The following is a 15136-nucleotide window of genomic DNA, read 5'->3' as shown; positions in this document are numbered from 1 at the left end:
TATTATTTCACTGTGCTAGTGAGTACATCTCACAGACTACCATTGTTTGTATATCAGGCTAATCATAACCTGATCTCTACCCCTTAAACTAACCCTCACCTGTACACTTCATTATATTTAAAGACTAACATCATCTGGAACATTTATGAGCATTTTTAACTTGTGAGGTCCCTGGCTCAATAGTCGGTGTGTTCAACAGGTTTCACTATATAGTGAGGACATTTTGGAGTATAGCCACACATGTACACAAAAGATTGCTCTGTCTCATATAAATATAAATCACACATACATCACTGTTGACTGGTGGGTTTTTAGTAAGTGACTGTTTGATTCACATCCTAAAATTGTTTACATTTTGTTCACATTTTGTAAAAAAAAACAAAAAAACATCCCCACTGGTAACAGCTATGACCAGGAATAAAACTTTCAATACCTTTCAATACCACAAGATGGCGCACAAGTGAAACAAAACATTTAACGCACAAAATCCATCATTGGAAATTCATAATCCATACAAACTATAGGTTTCACATATTGAGTGCTGTTTAATCTATAAAAATGTTAGGCTATATTTTTAATTAAATTAAGTTACGATTTTTAAAACAGCAAAACTGTTACCACAAAAGGCTTGGTTGTAAGAAAATGACAACATGATAACATTATTATTATCATTATATATTATCATTATTTTTCATGTGTGATTTTTGAAACGCATTTTGTGCATTTGTCAAACTTTGTTGAACATGGATATTTAAACACTGGAATGAAGTTCTAGTGTCATCTTTGATAGACTAATTTGTACTGAATTTACTAGTTTATTAAGAAGATCATGTCTATGGATTATAAGATAACTAACAAACCAACTGGTAAGATTTTAAAACATTTTCGTCTTAAATCTTTTATCGCCATATTATTTATGTGGTGAAATGTTGTGTAATAAGGGATTTGCGGGGATAGTGTTAATCTAGCCGGTTGTTGTTGCAGAATAACCCCCTTCAGGGTGATACAAGACCCTCCTGATCATCCCTTACAGAATGCATTGAAACAAAACCTGCACACCCATCCTTTAGTTTTCCCGCTGAATAATTGAATTACTGGTAGCCTAGTAACGCTCACCTGTAAGCGCGTCTCTCAAACTTTAAACTGCTTGAGCGACATGAACAGGTGGTGAAGAGGTGTGTCCAAAAAGACGACAGGCTTGACTTTTCACTAATCAAACTCCAAGGAAAATAACACGCGCTTACTGAATTGAACCAATCAGCGCGTTGTTCCACACAGTGGGCGGAGCCAAGCCTGCGCGAATGAAGTGGAAGGCAGTCGGCTGTAGAGTCAGTGAAACAGGCGCTGTTACAGGGAGTGGATACACTTGTCGGCTCAGCTGATCTGAATAGCAACAATATTTTGGAAATAGTCGTAAACATTTTAATCTAACGAGTAACGGAAGGATCGCACTAAATAAGGTGGGTGCCGATTGAGATTTTATTTCCATACGCGAGTGCTTGCAAAGCTTAAATTGTAGAAAAATAACTGTAATAATGTAATTCAGAGTAACTTATTATTTTAGTAATGAATCTCTAGCGTTCCGAAGCCAGTTAATCATTTTTAGCGCACAAAATAATAATGATTCTCATGTTAAATCACTTGTTAGGAGAAAATGATGGCAAAATTCATGCTTTTATGTATGGAGATGAGCCCCTCCTTAAGCGCTTATATAGATGGCCATAGAGATCTGCGACAGGCTCGTGTTTTCCCCGTATACATAGGCAAGATTGTGCTTTTTTCTCTATTTGCAACTGGCAACTACTGTTGAGCAATAAAATGGTAAGAATAGATGGACAGGAGCCTTGGCGCGCTAGGATTTTTACCGATGCGTAATTCTGGTGCCCCTGTGGCGCTACATGTGCAAATGGGCTTCCTGCTGTTTCATCCTTCATTCACCATCACTGGAACTGAATGACACCCAGCTAGGTGGAATCCATGTGCCTTTTAGAATGACAAAGAGAGAGCTGTAAAACTGTGTGTTTCATGGTGCTCCAATGCTGGCCTCATTGCATCATTTTCTTTTTTCATTTGGTTTTAGGTTATAGCAGCAGCAGCTTCTCAGGGGAACGAGAGAAGCCTTGTGAATATTTGGTGAAGCATCAGCAGTAGCAGCAGCGACACCTGGTCTCCTGAGTCTCCGGGTTTGCTTTCATCCTCATCAGAGTGGCGGAACAAGATGGGGAATGGATTATCAGAGCCCCATGCCATCTTTCCCTGCCTGCCATCCTTTCAGGCCCTGCACATTGTTATTCTTGGCTTGGACTGTGCCGGTAAGACTACTGTATTGTACCGGCTACGCTTTAATGAGTTTGTGAACACCGTTCCCACCAAGGGCTTCAACACGGAGAAGATCAAGGTGACTCTCGGTGGGAAAGGTCGGACTGCAACCTTTAATTTCTGGGATGTAGGAGGTCAGGAAAAGCTCCGGCCTCTGTGGCGCTCCTATACGCGGTGTGCCGATGGCCTCGTGTTCGTAGTGGACTCAGTAGATGCCGAGCGCATGGAGGAGGCCAAGACGGAGTTGCATAAGATCACACGGCTACAGGAGAACCAGGGGGTGCCCGTGTTGGTGGTGGCTAACAAGCAGGACCTGCGCAGCGCGTTGCCACTAGGTGAGGTTGAACAGATGTTGGCACTGAACGAGCTCGGCACTCATACACCATGGCACCTCCAACCGGCCTGTGCCATCATTGGAGAAGGTCTACAAGAAGGCCTGGAACGTCTCCACTCCATGATCATCAAGCGGAGAAAAATGATGAGGCAGCAGAAGAGAAAAAGATGACTGTTTAGTGATGGGATGTTAGCTGGATGTGGTAGGCCTCTATGATGGATCTGCTGGTGATGTGCCATGGGCCATTGTGGCCCCTGCACTCCTGGAATTATTGTTTTGGTGGGCTGAGTTTTATCAGTCATATGGTTCTGGATAAAAACAGTTCAGAGACCACAAGAGGACAATATTGATTTACCACTTTGGTTGTTGGATTGTAGCAGCGGTGGGACGATCACATGGAACATTTACATCAATACGTGTTACACAATGTCAACAGGTCTTGTGGTACACTGAGTTCTCATGAAGGACAACACTGGACATGAACTTGTAAATGACAAAGACTGATCCCTGAAGACTTTGTCTTTGCAGCTGCAGTGTTACACATATCCTAGTATCCTAACATTCATGTAAAGTCTTGAAATAGAGGGATTGATTACCAAAGCTGCCATGGACATCATGAAAAATCCAATGTATACATTCAAGTGATGTGTTTTCCCCCATTGGTTTTATCCAGAATGGCCAACCGTCATTTTCCCTGGGTGTTTGTTGTGCTGGTGGTCAGGGGAACCAGAATAAGCTTTATGGATCACTTGTTTGGGAATGCACAAATGTTTAAATCAGATTGGAGTCACTGAGAAGGGTATTTCGTCGACCACTAAAGTAGTTCAACAGGTGAATGTGGTGATTGTCAAGATTTGTAAGAGATTAAAGTTGTACTGTCCTTCTCAACATATTGGTGCAGTAGCTTCTCCCAAGTTTGAGGATTACTGGTGTCATTTCTAGCTAAACCCACATTGTGTGCTTCCCTGAACGACAAGAGATGTTTAAATGCACTTTAGTAATTCCCTTTTCTAATCTATGAATTTACAGCCTCTGATTTTTTTGTAAAGAGTTTATCATACTACAAAAAAGAAGTAATGTATTGCTTCGAATGAAGCGTTTTTTTTTTCAATTCCACATTCAAATGTGTCAGTTTGTCACTCAGTGCTTGTGTGTTGGGGGATGTTCATACACTTTGAATAAATCCACAACTACGCTAAAGATAACAGGGTCCTCATTATTATCTGTTGCATGATTAACTCATGCTAATTCTCAGTGTTTATGGCCTGACAATGTCTTTAATTGCATTTTTAGTCTGATAATCATTTGATGCACTTTATAGCTGAGTCACAGAAGATGTTCCTTTATAGAGTCATTAGGACATGAAAAAGAGGTAACATGACATGAGCTGTACACGTCCTGTTCAAGGCATGGAACCAAACAGGATGTACTTTCTACTTAGTCTGTTGTTGAACACCTATATAAATGTTAAAGGTGGTGCAAGAGCGCAATTATTACATCTCCATATTCAGCGTGAAAGCTTAATTTCATTTGTGCATTGTTGTTTGTGTGTTTAATTTTAATTATGTATTTCAGTCACCCATGTTTAAGAGTAAAGTGCTCATTTCTTTCTATGGATTTATTTTAAAATGTACAATTTTAATGAATTTACAGTGAATGCAATTCATACAATGATTTTAATTTCTGAATTGTCAGAAATGTCAGGATACAACTTGATATCAAAATGAAAAAAAAAATAATTAAATTGTTTTTTACTACACTAACATGACATATTCAGACATTAACATTTGTTGAAGTTTTTTTTTAAAAAAACACATGAAACCTACATGAAAACAAAGAGTACATCACAACTTTGGATGTGTTTTAAACTAGTTGGAAGTATATTATTTAAAATCAAGTATATTAAAAATAAATAATATAGTATATTATTTATTGTTTAATATTTTTCTTCATCATCGACAGTCTTACCTGTCATTGACCCCTAAAACCAAAAATAACAAACTGTTCTTGCATAAGCCAAACCGACTGAGAGTTCATGCTTAAACATTAATCAAATAAGACTGCACAAACAGAATTTGCTCTTTTACAAACTGCAATACGTAACTGCTCAGAGTTTTTAAACACAGCTGGCTAGCCTGAAGCCCCACAGAGTCGCATATTGTGTTTGGAGAGGATCTGACACAGCTGGATCTAGCACAAGAGCATTTTCCCTGGGAACAATGAGGCTTTAACACAGCAAGAGAGGGGTCTGTACACCAGCTGACCAGTTCAAACAGGAATCTTTCGCTGGATGTTGGTCTGTTCAGCATTCTGATGGCAGCTGGATGACAGACGTAGATCACATGATACCGGCTTCAGAGATAATAGAGGTGGGATTGGCTTCAAATTTTCTCTCAAATCATAAAAAAATGCAAACATATCACCACAAAAGCCAAGGCACCATGCTCAGTGGAAAACCTACTGTTTTGGTGCTTGTACAAGGAGATGGTACAAAGAGAATTCACAATTTAGCATCTTAAACATGGTTGCAGGCGTTTATATATGATATTTTGGAGGACAACAACATCAAAAATTTGTAATCCAGCTTGGCTGGGCACGAGGCTTTGGAGAGAGGTGTGATCTGGCTGTCTGCTTTGATTTGTTTGAGAACAGCACTTGAGAATTATACCCGACAACCTCTGCTTCACAAGCCATGTAGATGGGATGAGGAATTTTAATGAACCGGTGTGCCGTGCCTTTTGTCTTTGCATGAAAGTACAGCTCACTTCTATTAGTAATGCTGTTTCTGTGAGGGGGGCCGGCATTACGCTCTGTTCCCCATGGTCTGTTCCAGTAAACCATCATTTAAGCAGAGCAGAGGTTAAGCTTGTGTGCCGTTCTAATGGCTGTTCAAGGAAAAAAGCCCAGTTTATCAGAATCAAACAGTTCCCATACTCCCCTATCACTCCTGACTCTTCCTGTACTCTGCTGTGACCAAGTGCGGGCCACTTTGTCCTCTGATCCTGTGATGTAAGTGACGTGGGACTGAAGGGCCAGTGTTGGTAGAGGAGATCAGAAATCAGAGCAGACTTCCTGTTCGCTCCACCCAAGAACACGCTGAGTCAGTGCATGGCATCGAACACTCCCTTCACCGGATGTCCTGCTTGTCTCCGCACTGCAGCATATCATAAAAGAGCCACTTATGCTTGTAAAACTGTAGCTTACGGTCATAAAAGGTGCGTCAGGCCATCATTTAGCCCATTTGGGAATGTAGAATCAATCTGGAACACTAAATGTTTATGCACAGCAGATGTTTACTGTAATCTGGTTTTTCCGTGACTTGGAGATAAATGTTTCTAATGAGCAAGTTTATATATTTCCTCAGTCTATTGGCTAGGTATTGTGTTGACACAATATGGTGATACATGAGGAGTTATGACAGAATGGATCATCAATGATTCTGAATAATGAGGCAAATATGTATTTGAAATAATAATTTATACCTGAAAGCAATCATTCTAAAAGTTACAAGTTTTAAAGTCACAGCTGGCTAACCAAGACTAAAGATTTAATCCCATTTAAACTTTGTGTTTACATCTCAAATGCAAAACTGTGATCGGATTCCACTAAGGGCAAATTTTCACATTTTGTGTCTACCTCCTAATGTGCTTTGAGTAATTAGATCACAAAAGGCCTTGGACGTCATCTGAAATGGGCAGTAGTACCAGAATCAAAGAGGTCCTTCAAACAACACAATAATCATTACTTTCATTTGTGATCCTGTTTTTAGATGGCAGAGATACCTGGCAGAGTTAATGTTTAGGCCATTTAATGGTTGGCCTTTAATGGAAGTGTGATTAACATATGTTTGAAGTCAGCGCATTTATCTGTGTCATCTTGGCTTCAGTGGTGAGGTGTGAACATCTGAAGGCAGGGGTGAGTGTGGTGTAAACGGGTGGGTGGAGGATGATAGGCCTGGGTGAGAGGCGAAAGCAGAGTGAGATAAGTGCTCCACCACTCCCTGCCCTTCCTGAGAAGCACAGCAGCTCCCGCCCTTCTTAACACACACGCCAAGCTACAACGACACAATCATTATTTTTATTAATCTCTGTTACAAAAGAAGTCTTTCCCTTATCTTAAACACAGTACTTTTGGATAACTTACTTTTATTAATATATGGGTAGTCACTTGAAAAATATAGTGCTATGGTGCTTTCACACATTGCAAAATCCGAATGATGGAGTTGAAATTGAAGAATTAAACAAGAAAAGGACCAATAAATGAGACTTTTAGCATCAAAACCATCAGAAACTATCATAAACTTTTAGTGAGAACATTTCTCTTTATACTCTGTGTTTTATGATTGGTATGCTTTGAATGACGCTCAGTGTGCCTTATGCAATTGGTGGCAAATTTCATGACTTAGTGATCATGGGGGCACTTTCCGGTGAGGTTGTTTAAAAGATGTTTTCATGATAAGGGTATTTCGTAAGACTTTATGATTTAAACCATTTAAGCCAACTTTTGAGCTCAAATCAAACAACTGTTTATACTTATGCTGATTTAACTGATTCTTAAATTATAGTTCAGGAGTTGCATCATGTTTTTCTTACTCCCTTTATTTTGGCCCCCAAACCAAACCAAACCAAACCAAACCACAACACAACACACAACACACAACACACAGCATGGCACAGCACAACACACACACAAAAAACAAAATATCTAAGAGGAGAGTAATAGCAAAATAATTTAAAATTCAGCATTCATATCTGTGAGCATACGAGAGGAGGCCAGGGAGAGAGAGAGAGAGAGAACAGATAAATGAAGAATATGTGCATGCGAGATTCTTAGTATAAAAAAAAATCATAATTAAAATAGACAGACAGACAGACAGACAGACAGACAGACAGATAGATAGATAGATAGATAGATAGATAGATAGGTAGGTTGAGCATAATAGCAACATCATTTAAAATTCAGTGTTCATATCTGTGAGCATACAAGAGGAGTTGAGGGAGAGAAAGAGAGAGAATGAACAGAGTAGGAGCGAAATAAAGGATACTTGCGTAAGTGAGTATCCCTCGGTATGTCTGACAGTTCAAAGCCAGGCAGCACTTAAAACAAAACCTCAGAGTTGTGTAAGTATTCAGTTTGAAGGTGCTCTTTTACTGTCCTCCAAATGAGCTCTCATGAACTGTGATTCTTGACAAATGCCATCATTAATTCATCCAGAGACTGATGATGATGGGCCTGACCTGATCTATAAAGTCTATTAGTAAAGTGCTGTTATCTCAACCACATAATAATGAGTATGAAAAAGCCCCACCATGGTGCAATTCATTGAAATGTTCTTTTACAGACTGTCCTGGTCATTAGTTTGCATGTGTTTACTTGGTAACTTCTGTAACAGCTACAAAATGAAATATTATCAGTAAAATATTATGCAAATAAAACAAACTATAAACACTAATATTAGAACAACATTGTTCAAACTCTTCATGTTGTTTCTTATTCTCATGTCGTAGCCAAAATCAGTGCACACTGTATATATTTTAGAAGACAGATACTGTGTGGCTCCAGGCTGCATCATCTAGTTTTTAAAACATGAATATAAATAGTATAAATTGTTTGTATAATGTATAATTGTGGTCTTTGGATGGGGTCCGTCTGGCTGGAGGCACTAAGGTGGTTTGAGGAGGGTGGGAGAGGATGACAGGGCAGTTGCAGAGGACAGGAACTTAACTGTTGTGTTATGTCTAGAGAGCTTTTGTTAACACAGAGGGTGTGGGTGTCCAGGGCTTCCCGTCATGGTCTTGAGAAGGCTGTACAGGGCCAGTTCAGATAAGACCAAGTCAAACAGAAAGGCAAAGAAAATGGGTGGAAGAATTTAGTGGAGAGTATTTCTTCAATCAAACCTCTGCACATGCAATTTGGCTGGAAAATCAGTTCATATTTGAACTCAGCTGGGGCAATGTTGAATGTAACATAGGAGTTAGCACTATTATTTTATATATTTTGTTATTTTAATAAAATAAACGCAGAATAAAAAAAAATGCAGTATTTTTTCTACCACAAATAAAGCGACACCCTCTAAAATGACTTATTTTATATGAAAATATTGTTTTTCATTAAATGCTTTCTTTTTACAACAACAGCAACAGCAATAATAATAATAACGTAACTCCATGATTATATTTATACATATTATGAAATGATTATATAATTCTAAAAATATAAAGAATCTAAAAATTCTAAATATTATACATTTTCATAGTGAGTGATATATGTCAGTAAAAGCGATTTTGAATATGCATTTTAAATGCATGCTCATACCAAACAACATATTCAACACACTGATGCTTCTAAGATTAAGTCTTTCTTGATATTTTGACCAAACCTCAACTACTGTATGTCAGCCAATTAGACATGTCACAGAAAACCAAATATTTAAATTTCAAAAACATGTACAATATCAACAAATATTAGATGTAGTGGAAATGCAGTGTTGCAATTCTAGTACAATCTTGTGGCAATCTGTAACATTAACATTTTGGCAAATTGGTGACTAATTCATCTGCATTTGTTTAATCTCAGTTGTTAGTTTTAGTAAGATCTGCTTACCCACTGACAGTTAGGTTTAGGGGTGGACCTTCATGAGTACTTAGAAAAAAAGATATGTTATCGTACAATTCACATTCAAAAATAATCACCACCTCACAAAATAGTGACATTTTCCTGTGAGATCAGATTGGGACATCTTTTCTGTTGAGTCCTGACATAGCATGCTTCAAAACTATTTTTAACTAGTTTTCCAGGAAATTTACTACTCTTTCCTCTTAAAATTTACATAATCTTTATTTACACCTTTCCATCTCACCCTGTACAGCAAGCCTCTGCCATGTGCCCTGTCATCCTCTTTATTAAACATTCAGACATTTAAATAAACACTTCTGCACCTCCATCATGAAGCCACTCTGCTTAAGAGCCTTTTACCGTCTGTGCTCTCCTTGCTCATCTACGCTCCCCGTTTGCATGCCAAACCTTTTCCAGGACACCTCAATCCCTCTGATCTGCCTGACAACAATCATGTCTGGAAATTATTTTACGTTTCAGTTCCCATGCACATCAGCAATGCTCACAGAGCCAGAGGAAACACAGGCCTTACTGCTGCATTTGCGCAGAAAATGCCTTGGGGTTACGCAACTGTTGGCACAGCGCTTCGGCAGACCTCTGTGAAAACACAGTGTGGAGATATCGCTGGAACCTGTGAGAGTTAGGCAGCTGTAGGGCCACTGTGAACAAACCTCTGAAAGCTGTCAGCTCTGATCTGAGGCAGACGGAGCACTGAGTGAATGACAGATGTCAGGAACAGGGGCGTGTAGAAGTGTGTCTGAGAGGAACAGTGGCGTATGGCGGATGTTTACTTGAGGGAACCAACAAGATTAACGTCTCAGCAGGTGAAAGTCTCAGAGCGGCGGCTCATTATCACCGCTGATGCCATGAGGAAATGAGACGTTGTGACACTGTAGAAACTCGTTCATTTACACAGAAAAATACTTTTGGACTCCATTTACACTTCCTTTAGATGATCTGATTTCAGGATTAAATACAGGTGTAAATGGGGTCCAAAATGTTGTACGATCAGATGACTCAAACCACAACTCAATTAAGTAAAAAAAAAAAAATCGGACCACATCACATTAGGAGTTTAAACAGTAGCAGAACCCCCCTCCATTTTTTAGTGTTTATAGCCCACTCCTATCTATTTTAATGGAAGAAGACAGAATTTTTTTTAACAGTTTTAACGTTTCATAATTTTTTTCTTTAAAATTTCATAACATTTTAAAATAAGTAAAATAAGGAATCAGTAAATTGATTTGAAAAAAGTTTCTTACGCTCATCAAAACTGCATTCATTTGATCAAAAATAAATAAATAAATAAAACCTGTACCATTATATAGTTTGTATTTTATACAGTATTTATATATTGAAATGTTAGTACAATTTAATATACCTGTTCTACTTGAATATATTTTAAAATGACATTAATGCCTGTGATGCCAAAATGGAATTTAATCCATTAAAAAATGTCACATGATCCTAAAGAAATCAATATAATAATTTGATTCTCAACAAAATAAACTATCAACATTAAAAACAATTTTGCTTAATGCTCCTTTTTAACTTTGTGGAAATTTTGATCTGCTCTGATGCTGGCAGAAGCAATAACACAGTCAAGTACGGCCACATTTGAGCAGCAATTCCTCTAAGGTTACATAAATCTTCCACCATTGTCCTCTTTGTGGCCACATCACCATGCTCCTAATGCAGATGAAAGCTTGATTTTGCTCCAGTTCAAGCCACCTGTGCTGTTATACGACACAAAATATTTTTTAGTCCCTGATCTATTGGCACAGAAACACCAATAAAGCATTTAAGCCCCAAGGGGACAATCATCGCCCACGGTAATGTTTGGGATGAAGCTGGCTGTGAAGATTTGGGCATGATGACAAGACTGTGGTTAGCATTACATACAGTACATTATACACCTGAATAAATAAACCATGTGCCCCCTGGGAATGTTGATAAAACATTGATGGAGCTACACAGAAAAATTCAGAGGCTGTTTTTAGTACTTAGGCTATTTATTAATGAATCTCTGCTTTTCATGCAATCACACATGAGGGATATCTTTTCTCTTTCACTGATCCGATGTGTTAATATATTCACAGAGCCTTGAAATCTAAAAATAGCATGCATGCAACCACGAGTTGATTTGAATGGCTAACAGCTTATGCAAAGTGTGTTACATTTTGGCACACTGTTTGATTACGCTAACAAAAGCACACTCACAACTGAGCTATTTTGAGATGTGCAAGTTCTGCCTCTACGTCACAACACCATATAGGAAACGCCGGAGTAAAATTTCCCAGATTTTAATGTCATATTGGCTTTATCTGTTTATCCCATCATCCTTTGCACTTTTTCCTGTGCGCTAACTGTTACCTTTGCTCTTTCCTGCTTGTTCATATTCCATCCTCATACCTTTTCCTTTGCCGTCATTTGCGCACATCCATCTCCTTAATTCATTTCCAGTGCTCTCCGTGCTCCCTTAGGCCTTGTTTACACCTAATATGAAATTGATCATGTCATGGAACAAATAACAACATAAACTACCATTCAAGAGTTTGGAGTCTGTAAAATGTTTTTAATGTTTTGAAAGAAGTTTCTTCTGCTCACCAAGGCTGCATTTATTTGATTAAAAATACAGTAAAGGCAGTAAAATACAACTTATAATAATTGTTTCTATTTGAATATATTTTAAAATATCATTTATTTCTGTGATGCAATGTTGAATTTTCAGAAATCATTCTACTATCCAGATTTGCAGGAAATCTTTTTTTTTATTTATTAATTTATAAGGGAGTCTTTGATGAGCAGAAAGTTCAAATGAACAGTTAAAATCTTTGGTAACATTATAAATGTATTTACTTTCACCAATGACAGTTTAATGCATCCTTGCTGAATAAAACAAACAAACAAACAAATAAATAAAAATTTGCATGGTTGTGCATATGGCTGTGGAACGACACAAGGGTGAGTTAATAACATCATTTTTATTTTTAGGTGAAAAGCCATATAAAACCAGGTCTTAAAAGGGTTTCGGTTTCTTAAAAACTTTCCTGACATCTCTTCCTTTGCACACCTCTTTCTCGCTCACTTAATTTTTTACATCCTCTAAAGGTCTTGTTGATATGAAGTTAATTGGCCTGAGGGTGGGTGAACAATAGCAGGACAAAGGTTTGCTTCACCCCCGTTCAAAACACACTGCAGGGGGAGGATGTTGCCAGGGGCGCTTAGTGTGGTGCCAAAGCCAATGGTCAATAATTTAATTTGTGACGGATGACCAGCAGAGTGGCTGCTCAGTGTGAGCCTGTTGCTCTTGCATTTGCAAAGGCTAGGAACCTTTTCAAATAGTGATTTTGCTGTTGTAAATGAGTCTTCAGGTCAAAGTACAATAAAAAAACAACAGAAAGAACAAAAAGAGAGCGCAACTGATCAGCAGAGCTTCTTGAAACAAATCATTTGTAAGGTGTACAAAAACACCTTAGCTAAATCTGTTTAGCATTAACTATAACTTCTGAAAGACTGCCCAGCTCTGCTCCCTGTCTTGCTGATATTCCCAGTCTGGCTGTGATCAGTGAAAAGTTCTTCTGTCTCTTTTGGACCAGATGAGATTGCTGGACTCGGCTTACACCAAAAACACTTGTGGTTGTGTAACCAAACATCTGTGGTTCCATTAAAAGCATAAAAGACAGTGAAAAAATGGATGGAGGGAGGGAGCTTCAGATCTGTCAGTTTTTTTTTCATCTTTTAGGGTGAAGAAGGGCTGTAATTTTATGCTTTTACCCAGCAGGCTTTGAGGTGCTAACTCAGTGCCAAAGAGACAGGTGACAGGTAGTCTCAGCCTCAGACGGCATGACCCATGGACTGCAGACAGACTGTCTGCTGATGTCTGATGCATATTGCATCCACTGGTAAAGACTGCCCACAGTATTATTTATTTATTTATTTTTCATACAAACCTGTGTTTGTAGTGTTCTCCAGTTCAGACAAATCCAGCCCTACACATCACATAAAAACAAAACAAACCGTAGTTAATAATTTTACATGCGAGTCAGTCAAACAATTTCTTCCTGTTTAAAGGGATAATTCACCCAAAAATTTCTTTGTTGTTTTGTTTTGCCTATACAATGAATGTCGATGGGGTCTAATGTTGTTTGGACAAAAACATTCTTCAGAATATCTTCTTTTGTGTTATGCAGAAAAAGGGAAGGTTAGAAGTCAGGTTTGGAATTTTCTGAATTTTATTTTTGGGACAACTGTCCCTTTAAGAACCTTGTATACTCAAAGTGTTCATAGTACTTACTGTACCCATTGTATACAACTTTAGTAGTAGTGGAAAAGCATGTGTAAATGTTTTAAAAACAATGTCTGAGATTTCTGGATTTGGCCAGAGTATGTAGTGTGACCGTTATGCTTGCAAACCTAGATTTAAGTGAGGCACTGTCACCCCATAAATTGGATGCATTCTCTTGATCCTACTCCTCTGCCCGAGGCCTAACAATTATACTGCATGCCAGTCCCATCACTGAAGTACAAGCTGATAATAAACATGAGAAATGCTTTGTTGCACAGAAATAGATGACATGGAACCATATTTGACAAATATTACATTAATCATTGATTTCTCTTGTTTTGTATAGCAGATAAGCCTGTGTGATGGGAAATTTAAGAAGTTTTATTGCCATGGTAATAAAGTTGTAGATGAAAGCACAGACACCCTCATCATCCCATGGTGATAAGATCACGTCTGTCATCAGTCATTCCCATCTGAGCAGCACAACCTCCCTCTGCTGCACTGGGAACACTGGAGGAGGTCTAGGAGTGTGTTGAATGAGCAGGAAGAGTAGTGTGTTTGTGAAGGAGACAGACAGTGCAAGCACATACACAAATAGCATGTAAAGGTTCAGATAATGTGTGTTTGTGTATGCCTCAAAGTTACTGTGAGGGATCTTTCTCATTTAATCTACCATTATGTAAGAGTCACACACCCAATTCCCAAAACTGTGGAGAGGACTGGACCACAACAACAAAGTCACACAATACAACTGACAATTGTGTATGTAGCAAAAACAAAAACTAAACTAAAAAAAAAAAAACTAAAAACTAAATAAAACGCATAGACAGACCACAATGAAACAAAGCACAACACAGAGATTGGCGCAACAAGACAAAACAAAGAAACAAAACATAGAAACAGACAAAAACAAAAACATAGACAGGCTGAGAAAAAAACTGTGAAAGGTAAAAACAAAACTAAACAAAGAAAGAAAAAGATAGGCAGGCTGAAACAAAACAAAACACAGAAAGAAACAAATACAAAAAACATAGACTGAAACAAAACAATTAGTCAAAACAAAACAAAACAAATTAAAAAAAACAAAACAAAACAAAACAAAACATAGAAGGAGACAAAACAAAATACGTAGGCCAAAAAAAGAAAGAAAATAGAAACAGGCCAAAACGAAACTATAGACAGGTTGAAACTAAACAAAACGCAAAGACAAAACAAAACATAGGGGAAAAAGAAAAACTATTAAAAAATTTAAACAATAGTTTGAACAAATCACAAGTTAACTATTGTGCTGTAATCCAATTCAAATATAGCCTCCAGTCCTTTAGTGTGTGTTCAGGTGGAGAGATGTTTGATGTCTTCATTGATTAGCCATATCAGTGCAGTGGTATCCAATAAAGACTTTGTTGAAGCAATGGTGCCTCCTGACCAAAGGTCTGTTGAAACTAAATATAGACAACAAATGACTTTGACACACAAACATACAATGCATAGACTCACTGCATGATGTAATGAAGCCTCATGACCTTTATAAAGATATGAGCAAATGAATTTAACAACTTAAATGAACTGTTGATTTCAGA

The 15136-nt window shown here is 38.0% G+C and overlaps 1 protein-coding gene across 1 annotated transcript; it reads left to right on the top strand.

Moving 5' to 3' along the window:
* The first annotated feature begins 1308 nt into the window (after positions 1 to 1308).
* LOC109065714 (ADP-ribosylation factor-like protein 4A) lies at positions 1309 to 3847 on the top strand. The gene is made up of 2 exons (XM_019082720.2): positions 1309 to 1460; positions 2081 to 3847. Exon 2 carries the CDS (start codon positions 2219 to 2221, stop codon positions 2822 to 2824), a length of 606 nt encoding a protein of 201 aa, XP_018938265.1. The 5' UTR covers positions 1309 to 1460; positions 2081 to 2218; the 3' UTR covers positions 2825 to 3847.
* The last annotated feature ends 11289 nt before the right edge of the window (positions 3848 to 15136 follow it).

This window comes from Cyprinus carpio, chromosome A19 (genome assembly GCF_018340385.1).
Source record: "Cyprinus carpio isolate SPL01 chromosome A19, ASM1834038v1, whole genome shotgun sequence".
In the NCBI taxonomy this organism is placed as follows: domain Eukaryota; kingdom Metazoa; phylum Chordata; class Actinopteri; order Cypriniformes; family Cyprinidae; genus Cyprinus; species Cyprinus carpio.
The sequence above is the reverse complement of the archived record's forward strand: the minus strand, read 5'-3'. Positions and strand labels throughout refer to the sequence as shown.